Consider the following 21,231-nt stretch of genomic DNA (forward strand, 5'->3'; position numbering starts at 1 on the left):
CCCCAGTCTTCCCTGTCTGTACTGTTGATCCAACTTAATCCGGACATTTCCCATAATTTCCTTCCTCACTTACCCTGTACTTCAGTATACCTTCGTTACCTTCTCTTGCCCCGTACTCTTTTTTCTTCTCTTCACTTTGTTATTACATTATTCGTCTCCCTCTCAGTGTCATTCGGAAAACCTTTTCCAAGTCCCGTCTCCTCTCGTTCCTATTTGTCCCACATCTTTTGATCCTCGGCCACCAGGCAGCTGATCTCCCTTCAAGTCCGCGCTCTCCCTAAAGTCCAGGTACGCGCACCCTGCGTTCGCCTAGCCCGGCCTTATTACGCACCCAATACGGTTGCTGGAACCCCTACCTCCCTTCGTCAGAGTACCGGTAGATAGGTAGGATGCCTGGTCGTCCTGTCTTTTGCGTTGCACTGCGCTGAGCCTAACACCCTTACCTCACCTTACCTTACAAGGTACCTTACCTTAACTGTCTTCGCCTACCAAATCCGATCTCAACTCAACCCTGCTTACCTTCCTTTGCCTTCCCTCCCATCAACCCTCCTCTTTGTGTCGACCTTTCTCCTCCTATTCTCTTCGCCAATGTGTCCTGTCGCCCTGCTCAACGACCTTACGCTGTGCTGATGGCCTAGTGTACGGATCCGACGGCATTCCACAGCATCCGGACTTTGACCGTCGTCGTCACCCTACTACCTCGACGTTGCATCCCTGGCAAACCATGACCCATCGCCGCCATGCCTTTTCTTCGCCGTCGCGGCAACGTCGTCAGCGAGACCGACATGAGGCGCCATTCCATTCTTGACATGGAATCTGTGCCCCAGCTACCGCCGCTTCCCCAGCACTTTCCTCCTCAACACCCTGAACCCCAACAGCAGCAGCAGCAGCCACACCGTCCTCAATCACAGCAGCTCCAGAAGCAGCCAGTCGACCCCCAGCCACAAGAAGTCTCTCAATCGCAGCCGTTGTTACCATTGTCGCAGGAACAGCGGCAGGAGGGGCAACAGGAGCTCCTAGAGAAGGAGCAGGTGCAGCATGATGATGAGCGGCGCCGCTCTGTATCTGCCTCGATTCAGGAACTCCAGTCTACCCTTCTTGCTGTGCCCGCGCAATCCGATGGCAAAGCCAACAACTCTGCTGAGCAAATCCCCGACGATCTAGATACTCGACCAGATACCCCTCCAATCCAAGACGAGACAACGAAGCACCGCCGGTTCTCTATATTGAGGTTTCGCAACGCCTCGGACTCGCAGTTGTCCCTCAGGGTCAAGCAACAGGCTGAGAAGCCCCCCCTGTGCCTCGCCGTAAGTTGTCTTCAGACTACCTTTACCAGTCAACGCTTGTGTCCCTTGGCATGATCATCTTGCTAATCAGTAGCCCTAGCACCCGAAATCATAACAACCGCCCCTACCCTCGAACTACAGATCCCTCAAAAGAAGCAATCTCGCATGCGCCTTGCCGACCGATTTCGACGCTCTGGTGAAATACCAAGGAATAGCGAAGATGGAGGCGCCCGGGCCATGACGTGGAAATCGTCATCAAAAAGAAAGACGGTGTTGGAAGATCTGACTTCAAGAAACCGGTCGACTCTTGTGACTTTCGAAGAGCCTGGTCGCCCGTCATCGTCGAGGGCGCCGACTAACGGAGAACGCCACGATATTCCCAACCTATCTCTCCCCGCAAACCGAGCCTCGGAATCATCGCGGTCTGATGCAAGCTCGGGAGAGCACCTGTACACCCCAAACACGACGGGCAACTCACCCCCGACAGTTCCAGGCTCCAGCTTCTTCCGTCTGCCGCGGAGGAAGAACAAGGTTGTAGCCCCCTTGTTCGACTTGTCACATCTGCCACAGAAAGGCAAGTTTACGCATGGGAATGACGGCGCTATGACAACACCCTCATCGCTTGATGCATCTCAACCAAATGCCGCATCTACATCTCGAGAGAACACCCCGCGTCCCCAACAGGGATCGCGCCCTCAGTCGAGTTACAGCGGGTGTGCCGACTCAGTAGCATCGTCAGCCCAAGACCAGTCAACCAAACCAAATGCCTCAGCCGCTACCGCTTTCTTCAGGCCAGGGTCAATTCATTCAGGGCAGTCTTCGCCGACCCGTACCCGCTTACAGCGCCGAGGTAGGTCATCGACGATGAGCTCCCTCGGAAGGGAATCGACAGATGGTCATCTTGATCCGGGAACTGGACGAACATCGACATCAGTTGGTCGAAAGAGCTTCGGCGACCTTTTCGGACTGAACCGTTTGCGCCAAAACTCTGATCTTGGCCAGGGTCGGCAGGGCAGCTTAACACCAGCGACACCTGGCTCCAACACATCGAAAAACAACTCTTTGCAAATTGCGCGCGAACCAATTGCTCTACCCGAGAAGTTGGAAGACGAAACACCAGTTAAATACCTTGGTCGGATCGAGGAGATCCTCAGTCGTGGAGTGATTGCTAGTGCGCTATCTAAAGGAAGCGATCCGTTCTCAATAGCAGTTCTCCGCAGCTACATGCGTCGCTTCAGTTTCTTCGAATACCCGATGGATATGGCCATCCGAAAGCTCCTCATGGAGGCCGAGTTGCCAAAGGAAACACAGCAAATAGACAGATGCCTTCAGGCTTTTGCGAATCGTTACCACGAATGCAATCCTGGTATCTATGCCTCTCCAGATCAGGCGTACTTCGTCGCCTTTTCTCTCCTCATCTTACACACCGATGTCTTCAACAAGAACAACAAGCACAAGATGCAGCAGCCCGACTATCTAAAAAACACCCAAGGAGAGGGTGTCTCGGATTCAATTCTGAAGTGTTTTTATGACAACATTACGTATACCCCTTTCATTCACGTTGAGGACGATTTAGACCTCAGCAGCGATCGGCTTTTGGCAAACAGGGCCAAGCGGAAGACGCTTTTCCCGGGAGGCACACCGGAGACTGTCGCCAGGCGGTCAACCCGCGAGCTTCTTGATCCCTATACTCTTATAATAGACGGCAAGCTGGATATCTTGCGGCCGAGCCTCAAAGATGTGATGGAACTCGAAGATCATTACAACTACTTGGGAACGGCCAATGATCTCAACGTGAAAGAGCTGCAGAGAACGTTCTTCAGAACTGGTGTCTTGCAAATAGTGTCGGCTAGGTCACGGCCAGATGCGTTCCGCGATGACAAGGGCTCCACCAATCCGGCCGAGGCGGCTCAAGGCGTTGTTGATATTAAGATCACCAAAGTCGGCCTTTTGTGGCGTAAAGATACCAAGAAGAAGAAGACGAGGTCCCCGTGGCAAGAATGGGGGGCTATTTTAACTGGCGCTCAACTCTATTTCTTCCGCAACACCACCTGGATCAAGAACTTAATGCACCAGTACGAGACCCATGTCAAACAAGGATTCGATGGCGAGCCGATCACGTTCAAACCACCACTTCCGGAGTTCAAGCCGGACGGGTACCTGCCGACAAAGGAGGCAGTTGCTCTAGTCGATGCTACCTACAAGAAGCATAAGAATGCCTTCAAATACTCTCAACCTAGCGGCTACGTCGAGGAAGTACTTCTCGCTGACAACGAGGAGGAAATGAATGATTGGCTTGCCAAGCTCAATTATGCAGCTGCGTTTACAACATCAGGCGTGCGCATGCGAGGCGTTGTAGGCGGCAACTATGAAGGTCAGAGCCGGCGCGGCATCAGAAGACTTGGCAGCTCGGCCTCTGCGCAAGTAATCCAGACTCCCACAGGCGATGTCAGTATCGTACGCGGGAAGATTGATCATAAAGAGGCCGAATCCATCCAGGCGCAACGGCGGCAGACTATGATGGATGCAGTTGCCAAAGCTGACGAGGAGATCGGCCTGAAAGAGCAAGAGCTCGAGGTTCACCTGAGAAACGCCCGACACTTGCAAATACTGTCCCCCATCCAAGCCAAAACGAGAGACCAGATCCTCTCAGCTGCGGCCCATATGGATGTCAAGATCAAATGGATCCGCATGGATATATGGAAGTCGCGGTGTCATCGAGATGTTCTGTTGAAAGATTTGGCCGAGGAACAGAGTATGCAGGGCCTAGCGCTCTCCAAGACACATAATGGGCACGACCCGCGCGAAGTGTCTCCATCTCGAGAGAGGCTGTCCCTTTTCGGGGCAGAAACGACAAACAGCGTTGCGCGAAGACGTCGGCGGTCATCGGCTGCTGTCTCCACGATTCAGGGATCATCCAAAACGCCCCAGGCAGAGCCTGAATCGCCGGCCACTGAGGCTTATCAAACGCCGCCAACGAGCGCGACTTTTAGTCCGCATAAGCACCAGAATTCTTGGGATTCCAAGATATCTAAAACATTGGAGCACCTGCAGCACGAAAGACCTGGCTCTAGCCACAGTCATTCGTCTGTCGAGCCGACTTTCTACAGCCCGAAACAGCACTCGACACCAAAGAAGGATAAGGGCGTTGAGCAATCTGCAACGGATGATCGCCACGATGACGTCGACGCCAATGAGCGGGTCCTTCTGGAGCAGGCTGGTCTCCTCGATTCGGGTTCACGCGGTAGGGTTCTGCTGGAGAGAAACCGGACCAGGTCGCTGTCCGAGGCTGGAGATGCATCCGAATGGCGAGACGCACCAGGCTCAATCGACAAACAGGACAAGACAAAGATCAGAAGGAGCTTGCAACGCACACTCAGGGAAAGCGCCGGTCATCTCTCACATCATCGCAGCAGAAAGGGTAAAGAAATACCCTTAAGCGGCGGTTCGGACGACACTGGTCGCGAAGACGTGCTCACCAGAGGCACTGGAAGTTTTGTGGTCCATGGGAAAAAGGCATCAGTCATCAACTTCGGTTCTGAATTACAGCAACTTACTCCGGAAGAACGTATGAGGCACCGAAAGCAAGATCAGCGCGACGAGCCTCCATCCCCAACAAGCCTTGACGAAGACTTTCGCGATGCTCTGGATAGTTCATCAGTCCCCAATGAGCGACGAGAATCGGCCGCTAGCGCCAGCACCGCCACAGCAAGAAGCTTCCGCGAGCTTCATCGCAAATACTCTTCGGCACATGCACCAAAACCGCCTATGTTTGGCGGTCGGCTATCGGTACCTTCTGATGGCGAGAGCGAAGCGGCAGTCAGCTTCTCAGAGGGAAGACGTACGCCACTGCCTCCCATCGAGAACGAATCCGGAGACGAAGAAGAGACTCAGGTTCCCGTAGACGGTCCGCAACCCATTGCAAGCACGCAGTCTTTCCCGAGCCCGCAGCTCATTGTTAGCCCGCAGCCCATACCTGTGGCACTGGCGAGTCCCTTGATGACCTCCGAGTCATCGAGCCCGCCGGAGCATCAAAAAAAGGAGGGCAGAGGTGGTGAGGGGGCGGAGATGCAGCGGATACCCAGTCCGCCCGTACAAGCAGTCAAGGCCTAGATGACCAAGATATGCCGCAGTCTTGGCAATAAAGACGTGTCTAAAAGTGACAGTGGCGGCAGTAGGCGATGAGAGATCGATCATAGATGGGGGCTTAACAGCGGTTGAGGTTTGGACGCCACAGTGTCCGTTTCCTGTGCTGAACGAATTTGAAGTGAGAAATGGGACGAGGCACAAAACATATCACTACAACAGCGTGGGCAGACAGGGCACCTTGTCTGTCTTCCTTTACTACCTTCTTTAAGTGTCAAAATCGCAACAAAACGGAGGTGTGGTCGATTTACAATATCGCAGATGCGTACAAATGCATGGATTCATGGCTAAGCGGGGAAAGGACATTGGACTTTTGGGCATTGCATCGTGAAGGCGACTAGGATCAAAGAGGAGTCGGAGGGGAAGCCCTGGCGGGCCAGTATGCGGCCAACGGTGTAACATAGAGCAACCGCACAGCGGTCTATACCTCTTTTATTCAATGTGACCTTTTGTACTCAGTAAGGAGCGTGGCATGAGTGGCGTGGTGGATCAGAATTTTTGTATTTTGGTAACTTGTGAACCGCCAAGCCTGGTGAAATGGTCGGGATCTATCAACGAAAGGGGGGAGGGTGGTCAAGAAGCTGGTGAGAGGTCATTGCGTCTCCTCATTTCTTGCCTTTCTTCTTCTTCTTGGACGACGAGGTTGGTGCTTTTTCAACCTTGACAGATCCCGCGCCGCCCGCCAGCTCCAGCGTCTCCTCCTTAACAAAGCCGCCCTGAGTGGCCTCGTTGGCCTTCTTCTTACCCTTCTTGCCCTTGGGTCGGTACGAGGATCTGTCGCGCAGGGGCAGCCACCGCTCTGGGTCCATTTTCTTGCCTTCGACGTAGTCTTTGGGAAGCTTTCTTCTCCGCTTCTTCTTGTTGGCCGTCTCAATCGTCTGGACGTCAAGATGGCGCTTCTTAGCCTGGCTGGCCGGCGTCGCGAAAGAGACAACGCCGTTGCCAACAAGCTGATCGACGTCAATTCCATCGAGGAGTTCATCGATAGGAGGCAGGTCTCTAAGGTATGGAGTAACCTTGGCTTTGTTCGAGGTGGCGAAGGACGCCACAAGGCCGGCGGTGGCTACGTGATCCACGCTGGGCCTCTGGCAGAGTTTCTCAAAGGCTGCACCAGCTGCCATGAGATCGTTTGCGTCTGATGACTTGAGGAGCTCTGAGCCGGCACCGCGCAAGAGGGAGTCGACATGACGGCCGTCTCGCTTTTCCCAGAAAGAAGAAGCCTTTGCTAATTCCGACCGTATACTGCTCTGGCGGCCTTCTTGTCTATAGAGAGAAACGGCTAAAGCGACTAGCCCGGGAGAGAAGCGTACTTCTGCTGTGTCCTGCTTCTCCAACTTCTGGAGAAAGGACTCAAGGACAGACAGCGCGGCGCCAGAATTGTTTGCTGCAAGGTAGAGCTGTACTATCGTGAGCAGCAGGCCGATATCCGTAGGCCGCTTTTCTAGCAGGGGGAGAACATTCTTGACTTCGACCGTCTTGGAATGACGCAGTGCACGAGCTGTGGCATTGATGGCTGACAGGCTGTTGGTGTCCACGGATACGGTCGGTGCAGCGTCGGCGAGTGCGCGGGATGTCTTCTCATAGACACCGTCAAACTTTTGAGAATGAAGACCAAGGATGTACTTGTTCCGCTTCAGCTCGCTCTCTTGGTATTGAAACAACTTGGCTTGCTTGCTCAGGGCTGCTGCTGCGTCGACTTCACGTTGGGCCAGGTAGGGGTTGTTGACTTCTCTCGCAAGAGCCGACTTGTTGTTCAGAGCAATCAACCTCGACTCGGCATCCCAGTCACTGCGCAATCAGTTAGCATTACTCCATCCTTGGCATATGTAAGAGGGTGACTTACTCGGAAATAAGCAGACGCTTCTGGATTTCAAGGGCCTGGTCAGCCTTGCCTAACCTTGAGTATACATGAACTTGCTGAGCCATAATGGGGATCATTTCGGCCTTCTTGTCATCCTCTGACAGCTCTTCGGATTCTTCGCAGAGGAGCAGAGCCTTCTGAAGGAGCGTTGAGGCCTTTGACAGCTCGCCACGTGCAATGGAACGGCAGGCAATGTTGTAAGCGAGCTCGAAAGTTTCAGCATCTTCGGCGGTAGAGATGTGCGTGTCATCGCCATCAAGGTTGTTGGAGGACTTCCACTCCAACTGGGCGGCAGAAGCCAACTGATTGATCTTTAGGTCGCTGTCCTCGCCCTGGGGTTCCTCCAACAGACTAGTGTAGACGTTGAGCGCATCCTTGAAATCTTCAGCCCGGTAGGCGACCTGGGCAACGAGGTGACGGTAACTCCTTTGGTGCTTGGAGATGGCAATCTCGCGGGCCTCTTGAAGCTTTCCCGTCTTGTACAGAGCGTATGCTTTCTCCAACAGGGTAGCGTCCTCGAGCTTGCTGCCGCCGTCGGCAATAGCTCGTAGGGCGTCGTCGAAGCGGTCGAGTTTAAGGAGGGCGACAACCCGAGTTTGTTGAGCGATAATGTCCGATTTGGAGACCTTCAGAGTGGCGTTGGCAACTTTGAGGACTTCTTCGTGGTCTTCGATGGAGGCTGCCCGCAGCAGGGCGCTGAGGTTGGCTGCGGGATCTGAGGGCATCGTGAGGGGGGGAGGAGGAGCGGCGGGGAGAGGGCTGTGTATATCTATGATCTCAGTAGAACCAATGCTGCATGCTATGTCGGTTGATCACAGCTCTGGTCGGAAATTTTCGTAATGCTTAAGATGAGCGACAGCCGACGAAAGGGTTTGAGGCGATCGGCTGGTGTCGCGGGTGTCGCTGGCCTCTGCTGAGCTTGATCAGAGCGATCAATGAAGAGAAAGTTGCGAAGACACACCGCAGCTGGTTAGAGCACTGAATGGGGTATAGATGGTGGGGCAAGACAAGTGACGCGCTGGCCGGTTCAGGTGCCCCTCCTGTAGCTCTCCAGCCAGATCGGGTGTCGCGATACTTTGGAGCTACTTCAGTCTCAGGGTGCCCTGACAGGAGCCAAAGTTATCGCATTTTAGCGGTAACGACAAACCCACATTCCAATTTTTGGGGCCTTTGGCTTGACGAGGCTCTGGGATGAGATCGATGACTAGATCCAAAGACTTGAGCCACACCAAATCACTCATCAACATCCTTATCGATTCACCAATATTGTTGGTAGTTGATCTCAACTCTGTTGTGAAGGCTGCATCCTTTCTCTTGCTCTACCTATCATACAGGGTGTATACCCGTTTCTAGGCATACAAGTACTTCCAATGACAACCCGATAGTTTCCTACCTGTACTATCCATCACGGTTATAGATCGTGATTCCTATTTCGTCATAGGGATCAGGCCGTCTGCAAAGCATCCGCGTAACTCTAGTTTCCCGGGTCATTGCTGCTGTATCTGATGAAAGTGCAGCCACTCAAGCGGTCAAATTTTTAAGGTGGCGGAACACTCCCAGTACAGCCGGCTCATCCTCGCCCAAATATTTCCCAGAACCTCTTCCGTTTCACTTCAGGTCGGTGGTATGGTCTCAAGGGATACGTCGGGCGTACGGTAAGCTCATCGGGCTCTTCTGGGCCCTCCAATTGCCGCCGGTGGAGCCTGTTCGACGTGATCTCTCCTAGCTTGGTACTTCCCGACGAAATCGTTGCTACCGACATACGCTCTTTCACATACACTTGCTGGGTATGGCTGGGAGCGTCCATGACGATGAGAGTCTCTTTTTCTGATTCTTCGTCTCCATCTTGTCCTCGGAGGAGTTTAGCGCCAGGAGGTTCCCTGACCTTGTGCTTGGACGCTCTGCGTAGGGGGTTGTTTCTCTTCTGCCGCTTGCTCTTCTCACCTAATCCGGACGAGATCGAATTCGAAGATGTGGCATTGAGCCGGCGAGAGAGATCTTTGATGGTTTTGACAGCATCAATCCGTGATGAGTTGGACAATGTCCTAAGTGAGTGGTAGTCGATAACAGGTTTTTGCCCTCTCGTTATGAGATGGAGTAGCCGTGTCATAGCAGACGTCAAGCGCTTGATGACTTTTCTCAGCGAGGACCGCGCTGCAGCTGTAGTCTCGTGTTAGAAGAATGCTACGCTACTAAGCGAGTGGAAATACACACCATCACCCTTCTCGAAATCACTACCAGACATGGAGAGTCGCGAGGAATACACACTTCGAACTTTAGACCGATCGGAACGGATGCTCTTCCGAAGTTGACGGGGCCGTTTGCTGCTGTTTGTCCCTTTTAAGCCCTTCAGGAGCGACAAACACTTGGAATATGTTTCCAGGAGCGACTCGACTGTTTCGCCAAACCCAGCCATCGCGAGTAGCGGACTCTGTGGAATCAGCCTAGCCAGTGATTGGGATTCAGCCAAGAGTAACACTACAACGCAGCTTGGTGGAAGAGTCACGGTATGAGTTGGCCCATCTCGATCTTCTTTCCCCGCCCATTTCGACAAGGAGGGTTGGAAATTTTAGGAGCGATGACAAGAGAAGACGTGCTGTGGTTGGTTCTGCAACCGCCGCATTCTCTTATCCTGGCTTCTCTTCGGCGCACTCGCCTGGCCAACCATTTGATCGCAATCTGTTTCTCTCGTGGGCCGTTCAGAACGGAGATCAGAATAGACATGTGAGTGAAGCTGTAAAACAACATAGCGAAAAAACCAACGGGCGCAAGGAGATGACGGGGACGAACACATGGAACCTTCCGTAGATCTAGAAACTTCCGGCCGTCCACAGTTACTGGCAATCGTGCGTGCATACTCTTTTGATAAAATGGGAACCAAGAGTTCGCTATTAAGCCAAACCAGAGCATCGCACCTTTGCAGCCGGAATTTGAATATACAAGGCGTGCCCTCGTTGATTAAAAAGCAGAGTATCGTCATGGCTGCTGTCATGGCTCTGTTGATTGAGTCGAGAGACACAGAACGGCTTTTTTTTTTCCTTCTTTTTTTTCCTTTTTTCCTCTCTTCCTTTCTTAGCGGGTGGGTTGATGGGCAGTTAGATACGACGTACAATACTGCATCCTGATAGCGGCGAAACAAGAACCCGCCAGGCCGCCGCGAGACGACGCGCCCCTAGGCGAGATGCAGCTTTGTTGTACCGGTATCGCCATGTGTCTGAAAATTGAGCTCTGGAGTCGGCACTAGTAGTAATAGCATCTGACTTCAGCCTCCTTCGTCCCTCATGGGCGGCCTCGACCAGCGGTGAGTCAATCGAGCATATCGGATTGGTATCCGCTGAGCGTTGTTGATAAGGCAGGTGTGGCAGGACAGGGCAAAGAGATATGCAGGGTTTGGATGTCAAGTGTTGACAGGGGTTTGTCGGGGACCCTGTGAATGGTGATCCCGCAAAGGAAACAGTCGCCATTCTACTGGCCAATGAAATGCTCGAGAACCCTCACCTAGTCTTGCGAGGCACCAGTGGAATACATAATACATTGTGCCTGAACGGGACTGACATTGATGAATCTTCTTATCCTTTTTGTCAACCGTGAAGATAACAAGGTTGCAGACAGCCTTGCCTGGCCTGGCCCGGGTCTGGCTGGCGGTGTCAGCGCCTGTATCGCACACATGCGCATAGATAGTGCCTAAGGTGAGAGGTATGCAGAAATGATTGGACGGTGCAGATTTGCAACAAATATGTCTCATTGTCCCATTATCTAGACATCCTTGGATTGGCCTGACCGAACGGAGTATCCCGCAGGCTGCCGATGGGGTCTGTCTGGGCGGCGACAGCGGGTGCGGGCGTCTCGACGTCTGTGGTGCATATGTGAAGTTGTCATGTCTAGTCCTTGGGCGGCCGTCTGCATTTTCGTAGCACGACGGTGTACCCGTCGATCGCGGCACAAGGAGCAAGGTCCCAAAAAGTAAGTAGAGTGGGTGGTGTACGGTACACTGTTGAAATAAGCCGTATTTGCAAAGATCCGCAGCGATCTCTCGAGCAATGCATGTAAAATGACAAATGAACTTGTGGCGGTTGACGGTCTACAGGAACAACCCAAGCGGCTCTATCGTCCCTGGGTACTGAAAAGAAGCCAAGGCGCATGTCTATTAGAAGTAGAATAGACAAACAGATTGACCAATTTGGTGCGAAGGCGAGGGTGGAAAATAAAAGGGCACCCATGTCATGGCTCGAGATGTCTAGATGGACCAAAGGTACTACGAACACGTATGTTTGGACGGCACCTTGGTTCGGACCCCTGCTCGCTAACGCCCACCACAGCAGGAGAATTAGGTGATGAAGGGATGTGGAGACAAGGCGATGACACGTGGAATTCAGGCAATCATATCGTGTGTTCTACCATGTAAGGAGATACCACATGATTGGTATTCATGATGCAACAGGCACGGGATGGGCTGCATTCATATTAGCGGGTGCGTCGGCGTTCATGAGCGCACAAGGTACCTACATAATAGCGCTATCCAATGAGACGGCCTCGACAAGCTGAGAGTTGCGAAAAAGGTTGCGTCTTATCGGGTCTGTCCCCCCACATCCACCACACTCACGGACGGCCCATGGACCATCAAACGGGCGCAAAAGGTGGGCTGCGACAGCAAAGTGTGGGAGTTATCGTGTCGGATGCTATCTCTAGCTCACGAGAGTATCTACCCAGTCAATACCAGCCCGCCCGACATTTGAACAGAGAGCCAGAGCTGATCACGACATCTTCCTGCGGGCGGCATCGTTTGAGGGCAAAAGCTACAGAGCACTGGCTGATTGATAACTGACATGTACCTACCCGTACACTAATGGTGGTATCCTGCCGGGGGCGGGGACACTGCGAGATGGGCAAGCTCCCATTTTTTATACCTTTTGTCCTTGTACCTAGGTAAATGAAGGCGCCCCTCCTTCACTCCCCCCAATCCCGCGCAAATACCCACTTTCCCGCCTGCCCGCTTCCCGCTTCCCCGTATGATGTCGTTCTGGGTCTCTCCCCTAAACAGGAATACAACCAACTCGAGGCCGTTCCGGCGCCAGGTGCTCGCCCTCATCTCCACTAAGCGTCAGGCACGGAAAACCGGTCCCAAGTGCTTAGTTACTTTCCTGAGTGTGCATTGATGGGTTTTGGTTGACTTACGCGCCAAGTGCGCTTGCTCACTGAACCGAAGGCATCTTATCTGTATCTAATTCCCTCATCCCCCCTGGTCCTTACGAATCCGGCCCCTTGAACGGCATCTACCTCCCCTCTCCCTCCCATTTGTCTGTCTTCAGGCTTCCCTTGTCCCATATCCTTTGCCTACGCCTCATCGGGACCCTACCCCCCTGGTCCCAGAACAGCAAAACTTGACAACCCGCTCCCCTTCCCGATCTGCTCCAAGAATAAACCCCACCAATCCTCCCACCCCCTTGTCGTTCCGACGCAACACCAGACGCCCTCCCCCTCCCCCTCCATCTCCATCTCCATCCACTCCTACTTCTTTCCCGCATGGCCAACCTTTTTTTGTCTTCATCCACGACCATCTCTTGGGTCCGCTACTCTCACCACCATTACACTCGCCCTTACCTTCGAATTCAACCTCGCTCGCAAGCAGCTTGCCTCGTCGCCTTCCATGTCTCTCACAACCGCTGCCTTGTCAACGACACGAGGACTCTTGACACTCTATCTCATCTACAGTTCCATTGAATAAGTCCCTGCAATTCCTTATACCCTCGCCACTCGGTACTCTTGTAATAGCGATACCTACCCGCAGACACGTCCATCAACAATATACAGACATCGATCCCCGGGCCCACTTGGCCCAGACCGCTACCTCCCGCTTCTTGTCTCCTATCACTCACTGCATGGTATCTAAAGGAACCGTTGCCCCCGCCTTCTTTGCACCAAACCACCCTCTCTTCTCGCTTTCTGACCATCTCCAAACTCACCAGCTTTGTGCTGTCCTGGCCCCTGTTCCCACCGACTAAATCACATCTCAACCAGTTACTGTCGCCCGCCCCTCGGCAACCACACACCACGCGTTCCATGGACCGACTACTCATCTGTACTGCGCTCAGCTCTCAGTCTCGCGCTCGACCCTTTTAGAGTTGTGCTGAAGCTCAACGTTGTCGACGATAACTCGCACACTTGAAGCCCATTTACCGTCTTGCTCCCGCTGTTTTAGCAGTCCCCGCTTTCGCCCCAAAGGCTTCCTGCTTCAAGCAATCCTGGTCATCTTGATGTCGGCGACTTCCTCTCCCTCAACGTCGCAGGGCCCCATTGGCCGCATCGACGAGGAGAATCTACCTCAAGGCCAGTGCCGCTATATTTTGTTGACCCCCGGTATCAAGGGCCAGCGATGTGCATGTGTGCACTTTTCTCTAAACCGCTCAATGCCTGGGGCAAGCTGTGACTGCGGACACATGGCCTGCTATCACGTCAAGAGCCCGGAACCATCCGCTACCCGACAAGAAGTTGAGCTACTGAAGCGGCGTCTCCAGGTTCTCGAAGAACAACTGGACCAACATAGGCAGGGCGGTCTTGGAACCGTCGTCACTAGGGTGAGCGACTTGGAGGAACTGGTCGACAAGAGTCGGGAGGAGATCAGACAGGAAATCAAAGGGTCATATCGTAATATCAACAGAGTCTGGCAGTCTGTTGAACAGCTGGAGCGGCAAACCTCTCAATTGCAAGAAAACATGCGGTCTCAGTCGAGTCATTTAGACAATGTCGACAACGAGCTGAGAACCGTCAGCAATCGACAGATGGAGCTATTCGATGCCGATGAGAGCATGGAAGAAAGGCTGGAACAGTTGGAGTCTGACCATGATTTATTGGCCAGTCGAGGCAGTCAGCACATAGATCCTGACGCTGCGATGACTTCGATGCGTATCGATATCCAAAGGCCCGTTTGCCCACGGCAACCTCCATCTACACCACCTATTCAGACCGGAGCTCAGAGTCGTTTGAGGGATATGCATTCAGCGCCTCATGCTTCCCCAAATGCCAGCACCACTGATCCTAACGGCAGTTCTCGGACTTGCGACGCCTGGACGGTACATATCTCACTGCTTCCGACAGCCTCTCAGCCCTTTCCATTCGAAAGGGATACCAACGCTTATAAGCGCTGTCTCTCTCGTGGTCTTCATCGGACGGTGGTTGTTGGCGGTTCCGACTGTGGCTCCTTTATCGAGGCCGTCGCTAGGTCGTTTGGTGGTCTCATAGAAGGGAGGCCATGGATGCCTTTAAAGGCAAAGCTCTGCGACGCTGAAAGACTTCAGGGGCTTCCAATGCTACGGCCGCTTGAGCCTAGACTTGTCGACAGTGACTACGACCTCGCGTTCCTACGAAAGCATTGTGGCGTTTGCGAACCCAGTGGCAAAATCGAGTCGCTGTACATCGCAATGCGCCAGGACAAGCTCTCGTGGCACTTCTTAAGAAATTCTCCCAAATTCATAGATGGACTTGAGGACTGCTGGGCTTACGATCCTTTCTTAGACCCAGTCAACCTAACTGGGGACGACCTTATGGATGAAAGCGACCGGCCCTCAGCTGGTGACATTGTTCCGAGTTTTCCGAGTCTCAAACGCACTGCGTCCGAGATGTCCCGAACAACCGCGTTGACACCCTCGGCGACAGCCGATGAAACAGACAATCCCCGGAGGAAAAATCCAAGGACTACTTGTCTACCTACACTGATTGAGTCGCACCGACAACTGGAGACGGTGTAAGACGTCGGCGATATCCTTTCCTTTCACGGCGAGTATAGGAATGACTACGTTGTAGACGCTTGATCGGGGCTAAATAATAACTCTCCCCTGCAGGCCGGGACGGAGGTGGGTGATGTACAGATGGTACGGTCTTGATTTAACCCCATGCAATACGCAATACGTCGTCCGAGGTGCGATACGATAGAAAAGAGGTCGGATGGCCTAATGTGTTAGAGGACTCTTATACCCATTTGAATTAGTTTGGTCTGAAGATGGATTGCTTATCTGTCATATTATTGGGTAGGCAGGTTTGTAAGCAGATAAAATAATACCAACAGCAGAAATACACAGTATCTCCAACTTATGTTTTTATGTTTAGATTGGGTCTTGTTAATGTGCTTGGAGTGAGTGAATACGTTGGCTGTATAACTTGCATTTTCGGCGGACTGCAGTTCCTATCTTTCAGAACTGTGCCAGAGGGGGTGCTGTCCGGGCGGCCGATAACTTCTTACTTTCATTTTCTAAAATGTAGTTAGTGAAGTCCGGAGCCGGTCCGGCTCTAAGAACTCAAGCTTGTCCCAAAACAGCAAGGGCGCCGTCGACCAGCCGCCAGCCTCATTCTCCACAGTGGCTGAGCGGCCGAGGCTCCGACGACTATTCAGCGCCAATCATTCATATTTCCCCGTCGCAGCTCACGACAAACACGAGCTCAACGCGCCCGGATACCGAGTGTCTTCTAGGGAAACCCCCTAGGAAGCATATCCTTCGAGCGCTCTTTCTTTTTATAGGAAGTTTGTATCGCTCCCCCTTGCCCTATACTCTTCTCGGCCTTCTGCCCTCCACTTCCCCAATTCCAACACATCACTTTCACCATCACTGCTCACAGCCATACCGGAGCGATCATGGACTGGGATATTGACATGGACGATATCGCTGAGGGCTTTGCCCCTCCAAACGTCACAATCTCCGACAGCACGGTACGCAATGACTCCCTTCGTATCCCACATCGGTCCTCTTTCTTGCTGACCTTGGGCATAACAGAACATCAGAGAATCTGGTACGGCACCTACTACGACCGAACGCGACCCAGAAAGCCCAACCCTAGTATCAAACAAGGTCCACATCCGAGGGCTGGAGACACTGACGACGGACGATATCAAGACATACGTGAAAGACCATTACGGCCCCATGAACAGGGTGGAATGGATCGACGATGAGTCTGCGAACCTGGTCTTTGGGTCCGAGTCTTCGGCACAGGACGCTTTGAAAGCCTTGAGCGCCATAGAGATCGCCGATGTGACACAACTGCCCATCAACGAGACCATTCCAGCCAAGGCTGTGGCATTCAAGCCAGACGTCAACCTGCAAGTCCGGTTTGCTATGATCTCGGACAAGAAGGCACCCGGTGCTGCTCAGAGAAGCAGATTCTATCTTTTCCACCCCGAATTTGACCCCGAGGAGAGAATGCGAGGCGATGGAAGCAGAAATAGGTACCGCGACCGTAGTGGGGACGATCACTACCGCCGTAATGGCCGCGGAAGAGGTCGGCGAGACCGAGAATCAAGCGTCGAGGTATTCCATGCAAGCATGTACGATGACGAGGATACATTGGCAGACCACGATTCTAGAGCTGCACGGCAGCGAAGACGATCCCACTCCAGAGGCTCGAGCTCGCGTGGAGATCGTTCTTACACGTCTCGTAATCAGGAGAAGGAACTCTTCCCGGGTCGAGGACCAGCAGGAGGAAGGGGTCAACGAAACCGTTCAGCGTCGCCCAAGAGGGATATCGACGGTGATGCAGCAATGGATATGGAGGCAGCACGTATTTCGAGGCCCAGCAACAGAGAGAGAGCATCCGGTATCAAAGAGCGTCTGGCCAGGGACAACAAAGCCAAAGAGCTGTTCCCTACCAAGGGCTCATCGGCTGGCCAGACACACATGGACAGAGTCATGGATGGTACGGACGAGACTACACGATTGATGCAGCGAAACTTGTCAGTAAGCAACGAGGGAGGTTCCACAAAGGACCTGTTTGACATACGAGGCAGAGCCCTGAAACAGGGCGTCGACACTGGCTTCACAATCAAGGGCGCAGCGGGGGCAAGCGTCAAGGAGCTGTTTCCTGATCGCTTTGGGAGCGGCAACACAGAAAAGGAGCTCTTTGCCGACAAGTTGGAGGGCCGGGGCCGCAGGCGACAGAAGGCTGAGGATTTATTCTCCTAGCACTTCAAAACCTGTTACGCTCCAGCCAAATTTCTGCTGGCAGAAGGATGGTAGGGAGTGATCGTTCACAACGGTTGTGGAAAAATAGTGTATTTGAATGGCTCGTAGAGGTGCCATAGACATCCTAAATCTGGCGCAGGGTGCCATGGTGAAACATCAGAACACATCTCATCAGACACCAGAGTATCAGATTGTGGTGGGCTTTACGGTGGAATGAGAGCATCGTTCATCATCTTCTCATTCAATCTGCCTGTGGAAGAGAGGCGAGGCATTGTAGACCCTGGTGAAATGGCCACCGATAGAGTTCGTAAGTGGGGGAACTGGCGGTGCTTGGTCGATGGGATTGCGGTTATCATCTCTTCGTCTGCTTGGCTGTTTGGATTCGGATCTCTCTGTATTCTCGCCCCCAAGATAAGAAGAGAAACCAACACTTAACGGGGATATTTCACGGACAACTACAGCATGGACAACACGGAAAATCTACAACGGGTGGAAGGATTGGAACGCATGGTTGAGCGCGAGGGAAGGAGCAGGTGCACACAGACGTGGAATCAATCCATACCTGCCAAGTTCGATGCTAAAAGTCCCGGCTGAGATACCCATCTTCCTCCCTTCCTTCCTCCACCACATCATGGAAGTGCCATATCAACATTGTTTTCGCGGCCGTATTATATCATCCCATCAGTACGTCGTGGCTTTCATGGATAAAGGGTTTTCTATACCCTGACGCTTTGTTACCCTCCCTTCAGCAGTCAACTCGTGGAAGCCTTCACCCATATTCAGTAAGAGGCTCTGTGCCCCGGACTCACGGGGTCCCTATCAACTGATCCAGGAACCAATTCGACAACACTAACGGAACAACCATCACTAGTGGAGAAACATGGCTGAGCTTTTCTTCAAACCGTTACAAGCTCAGCGAAGGGGCCCGGAGATGACTTCCGTACAACCTGACGAGGATTCTCTGGCACATCTAGATGTTCTACCATTCAGACCGCGGCAGCGGAGAGCAATCCCGCGCATTGCAAGCCTTGATGCTCTCAGTGCTTCCAGAATAAGCGGAAGCGCCTGCCCCAGCATCAGATCCGATATTTCACAGTCATCTTCGCACCGGCTGTCGCCCTCACCAGTCGAACCGAACGAGACTATCTGGTACCGGGATCAAACTCAAACAGAGGCCCCAATGTCCTTGGACCAAATGGTGGATGCTTTGCACTACATCATGATGACCAAGCCAGTCCTTGACCCAGTGCCGAGAGAGTACAACTCATACATTCTGCACTTGCTGGAAGGGTATTGGGGTGTCCAAGAGCAGCTCAAAAAGACGAAGCAGGCTCTTGCAGAGGAGCTGGAAACCAAGCAGCGCAGCCTCGAGGAGTTTACCAAGATGTCTGACGAATGGCAGGAGAAGGAGGCAGACTTCCGTTCCGAGATCAAGCGCATGGAATTGGTGCTCGCCAAAATAGCCCCTGAAGGCGTCGGTGCTGTTGTCATGGCCAGGTCCCAGAGCATCGTGGACAGGAGCGCCAAGTCCTCCAAGATTTTCAAGGCCAAGATTGACAAAGCCAGGAGCAGTCCCGACAGAGGTCAGTGTTACTTACAAGCAGTCCAATCACCAGTGCATTTCTTTAGCCGCTAACTGACGGTTAGATATGTACGGCGCCTTCAATCCTGACAGCATGGAAACTACGCGCGTTCCGAAAGTCCTTGAGAACCCACACCAGACCCATCGGACTCTCTGTAAGCTACTTCTAATGGCTCTTTTCTTCTATATGCACGCAAGCTAAAAATTCAGTATCGATGCAGCCGAAACTGGATGACAACGCAGATGTCGAATTAAGTCAGGAGCTGGTGAAGGCTCAGCGAAAGCGCCAACGGGTCATCAAGCATGCCAGACAGAACATGTCCCTGAATCCTGTAGACATAGTTCGGAATCTTGACACAAGCTCGTCGGATGAGGACACCACATTGAAACCGCTGCAGAGGACACCCGAGTCTTCTGCCAGGCCTTGGACGAACCAAATGTCTCGCCAATCGTCATGCATACGACGAAGCGAAGCCTCGTACGTCTCGAAATTCGCGATCAGCACGCCGCAGGAGCATGATACCTTGAGTCAGCTACCTGACAACGCCCTTGGGGAAACCCCCAGCCTCAGTCCAACGGAACACGGAGAAGCTGTTACGAACATAATGGCTGGTGGGCGGTCGGGTCGTGCTCACCCACATGTCATAACGACAGTATCTGACAACCAAACGGAACCTTCTAACCGGGGGTCCTCTAGGATTCACCGGCACAAAAGAGTTTTTTCGTTCGACCCTGGAGATGACGACATTCCACGGCAAATTCGGGCTGGAGTTGGGTCCGCAAACGGTCAGAGATCTTACATGCACATGACAAAGTCAGCAACCATCGATCAGGATCACGTTCTGGGTAGAACGGTCCCTTCATCGTCGAACAACCCAGACACGCAGGGTCTGACTGGACGGGGTGGATCATAGGCTCAGCATCGCGGCTCCTAGCCTACGCCTCTTTGCAACAACCTGCCAATCCCACGAATTCCTTAGGTTTCATTAAAATCATCCCAGGCAAGGAGTCTAGCAGACGCGGACGGGTGAGGCCTACCGAACATCGAGATACAGAGGCGGCCATTCAAGCGGCATTCGAGGCGCCAAAGCAAGCAGTTACTTGGGGGCTGGAATCAAGCAGGTCCGGAGGCTGATCATCCTTTATTTTCTACCTGTGATAATGCTGCAGAACGTCTGTTAAGGCAGGCCAGCATGAGCAGGCATGTATACGAGCCGATGGAGCAAGAGGCCGGCAGAATCGATGTCCCATTGTCAATTCTTACATTTTTTTACTTCAAGCCTTTGGTAGGCATCCTCCTTCCCGTATTTGGCTCTACTTATGTAGATAGGTAATCAACCGAGATACCTCCCTTGCAATATTTATGATGTGGCGTGCCTATAGGATGTGAGCGGGCTTGCATCCCCTCGTGGCTACCTCTCTCGCCTGTATGTGCATTATGCCGTCTCTTCGGTGTTGTATTAAACCAGGCTACTAAGCGGTCGGTCTTAACAATAAGCTGCAGGTAATGTGAAATGGGGCTTTAATCTTGAATCTGCGTCATCTATCTATCCGTCGAAGGGCTGGCCCTTATGTGAAGTCATATCTGGTCTTCAAGTGAATGCCGCCGCGATGACAGAGCCATCCGGAGGCTGGTGGCCGTGAAAATGGCTAGGGGCGGGAGCGATTCCGTTGCCAGATTATGCGATCCGTTCAGGAACCCTTTCTTGTGCATTCATGGGAAGTTCAGGAATGTCTATGACCAACCTCGTAACGATGGTTGTGTAGTTGCTGGGTAAAGAGCATGACTGCTTGCACATCTCCCATTCCCGCACCTCGACGGGTCTCGCGAAACCTTCATCACTGTGACATTTTATTCCCATTCCTATCTCCGATTCCGTTATATTGGAGGCAGGGTCGACAATAGGAGTCGTGTTGGTATTTTGAACTATGAGAACTAGATCATATTTTTAGCAACGCAATTGGGATCACCCCACGATGCCCTTACCCAGTATGGTAGGTCCCCAGCACTTTTTTTGCCGTGAATCGTAGCTGATGTCAATTCAAATCATTCCGACCCGAATGGCAGGAGAACTACTCCGTTATTGATTCTACCTGGCCCGTTTTGAATAGATTCTGGAATCTACTTCCCGGGAGGTGTAAAGACGGTGATATTTTTCGTGCTGTTGCCGGGCTTATGACCTAGTATTTTAGACCTAAGATACCCATGTGTAGAACGATACGAACCAGGAGCGGGTAGAGGGGGGCTGGAATAAGGAGAGAAGCTGCCGGAGGAAAGTAACACGAGCAAACCGATCCAGGCCTGGAATATGGTACAGGCATGGGCAGCTACTAGGACTTCGAGTTCCCTTTAGCCTCTCTCTTTTGGATTCGACCTAGAGCTCGTCTACTGGGCAGAAAGCTTACTAT

The 21,231-nt window shown here is 52.7% G+C and overlaps 7 protein-coding genes across 7 annotated transcripts; 4 read left to right on the forward strand and 3 right to left on the reverse strand.

The window, feature by feature from the left end:
* Nucleotides 1–740: 740 nt before the first annotated feature.
* Nucleotides 741–5,399, forward strand: LY79DRAFT_513409 (Sec7 domain-containing protein; the record flags this gene model as incomplete). The annotated part of the gene is made up of 2 exons (XM_060554486.1): nucleotides 741–1,311; nucleotides 1,387–5,399. 2 exons carry the CDS (start codon nucleotides 741–743, stop codon nucleotides 5,397–5,399), a joined length of 4,584 nt encoding a protein of 1,527 aa, XP_060415306.1.
* A 638-nt stretch (nucleotides 5,400–6,037) lies between these two features.
* On the reverse strand, nucleotides 6,038–8,018 carry LY79DRAFT_513286 (SRP72 RNA-binding domain-containing protein; the record flags this gene model as incomplete). Its single annotated transcript, XM_060554476.1, has 2 exons — nucleotides 6,038–7,220; nucleotides 7,276–8,018. 2 exons carry the CDS (start codon nucleotides 8,016–8,018, stop codon nucleotides 6,038–6,040), a joined length of 1,926 nt encoding a protein of 641 aa, XP_060415307.1.
* A 907-nt stretch (nucleotides 8,019–8,925) lies between these two features.
* On the reverse strand, nucleotides 8,926–9,709 carry LY79DRAFT_513272 (uncharacterized protein; the record flags this gene model as incomplete). Its single annotated transcript, XM_060554473.1, has 3 exons — nucleotides 8,926–8,996; nucleotides 9,058–9,453; nucleotides 9,508–9,709. 3 exons carry the CDS (start codon nucleotides 9,707–9,709, stop codon nucleotides 8,926–8,928), a joined length of 669 nt encoding a protein of 222 aa, XP_060415308.1.
* Nucleotides 9,635–10,856, reverse strand: LY79DRAFT_168701 (uncharacterized protein). Its single transcript, XM_060551203.1, has 2 exons — nucleotides 10,400–10,856; nucleotides 9,635–10,344 (listed from the first exon to the last, which is right to left on the reverse strand). The coding sequence occupies exons 1-2, from the start codon at nucleotides 10,755–10,757 to the stop codon at nucleotides 9,863–9,865; spliced, it is 840 nt and encodes a 279-aa protein (XP_060415309.1). The 5' UTR covers nucleotides 10,758–10,856; the 3' UTR covers nucleotides 9,635–9,862.
* Nucleotides 10,857–13,547: 2,691 nt separating this feature from the next.
* Nucleotides 13,548–15,038, forward strand: LY79DRAFT_513252 (uncharacterized protein; the record flags this gene model as incomplete). The annotated part of the gene is made up of 1 exon (XM_060554470.1): nucleotides 13,548–15,038. One exon carries the CDS (start codon nucleotides 13,548–13,550, stop codon nucleotides 15,036–15,038), a length of 1,491 nt encoding a protein of 496 aa, XP_060415310.1.
* An 881-nt stretch (nucleotides 15,039–15,919) lies between these two features.
* On the forward strand, nucleotides 15,920–17,240 carry LY79DRAFT_513427 (uncharacterized protein; the record flags this gene model as incomplete). Its single annotated transcript, XM_060554491.1, has 2 exons — nucleotides 15,920–15,994; nucleotides 16,059–17,240. The coding sequence occupies 2 exons, from the start codon at nucleotides 15,920–15,922 to the stop codon at nucleotides 17,238–17,240; spliced, it is 1,257 nt and encodes a 418-aa protein (XP_060415311.1).
* Nucleotides 17,241–18,120: 880 nt separating this feature from the next.
* LY79DRAFT_513237 (uncharacterized protein) lies at nucleotides 18,121–19,736 on the forward strand (the record flags this gene model as incomplete). Its single annotated transcript, XM_060554464.1, has 3 exons — nucleotides 18,121–18,823; nucleotides 18,888–18,977; nucleotides 19,033–19,736. The coding sequence occupies 3 exons, from the start codon at nucleotides 18,121–18,123 to the stop codon at nucleotides 19,734–19,736; spliced, it is 1,497 nt and encodes a 498-aa protein (XP_060415312.1).
* Nucleotides 19,737–21,231: the final 1,495 nt, after the last annotated feature.

The sequence above is a fragment of the Colletotrichum navitas genome (genome assembly GCF_030913465.1).
Source record: "Colletotrichum navitas strain CBS 125086 chromosome Unknown LY79scaffold_22, whole genome shotgun sequence".
NCBI classification, from domain to species: Eukaryota; Fungi; Ascomycota; class Sordariomycetes; order Glomerellales; family Glomerellaceae; genus Colletotrichum; species Colletotrichum navitas.

Excerpts from the sequence above, each read along its gene's own strand:
- LY79DRAFT_168701 (XM_060551203.1), bottom strand. The coding sequence starts at position 10,757 with ATGGCGACTGTTTCCTTTGCGGGATCACCATTCACAGGGTCCCCGACA. Across the intron at positions 10,345-10,399 it reads ATCAGGATGCAGTATTGTAC|GAAAAAAAAGAAGGAAAAAA; the intron begins GTCGTATCTAAC and ends AGAGGAAAAAAG.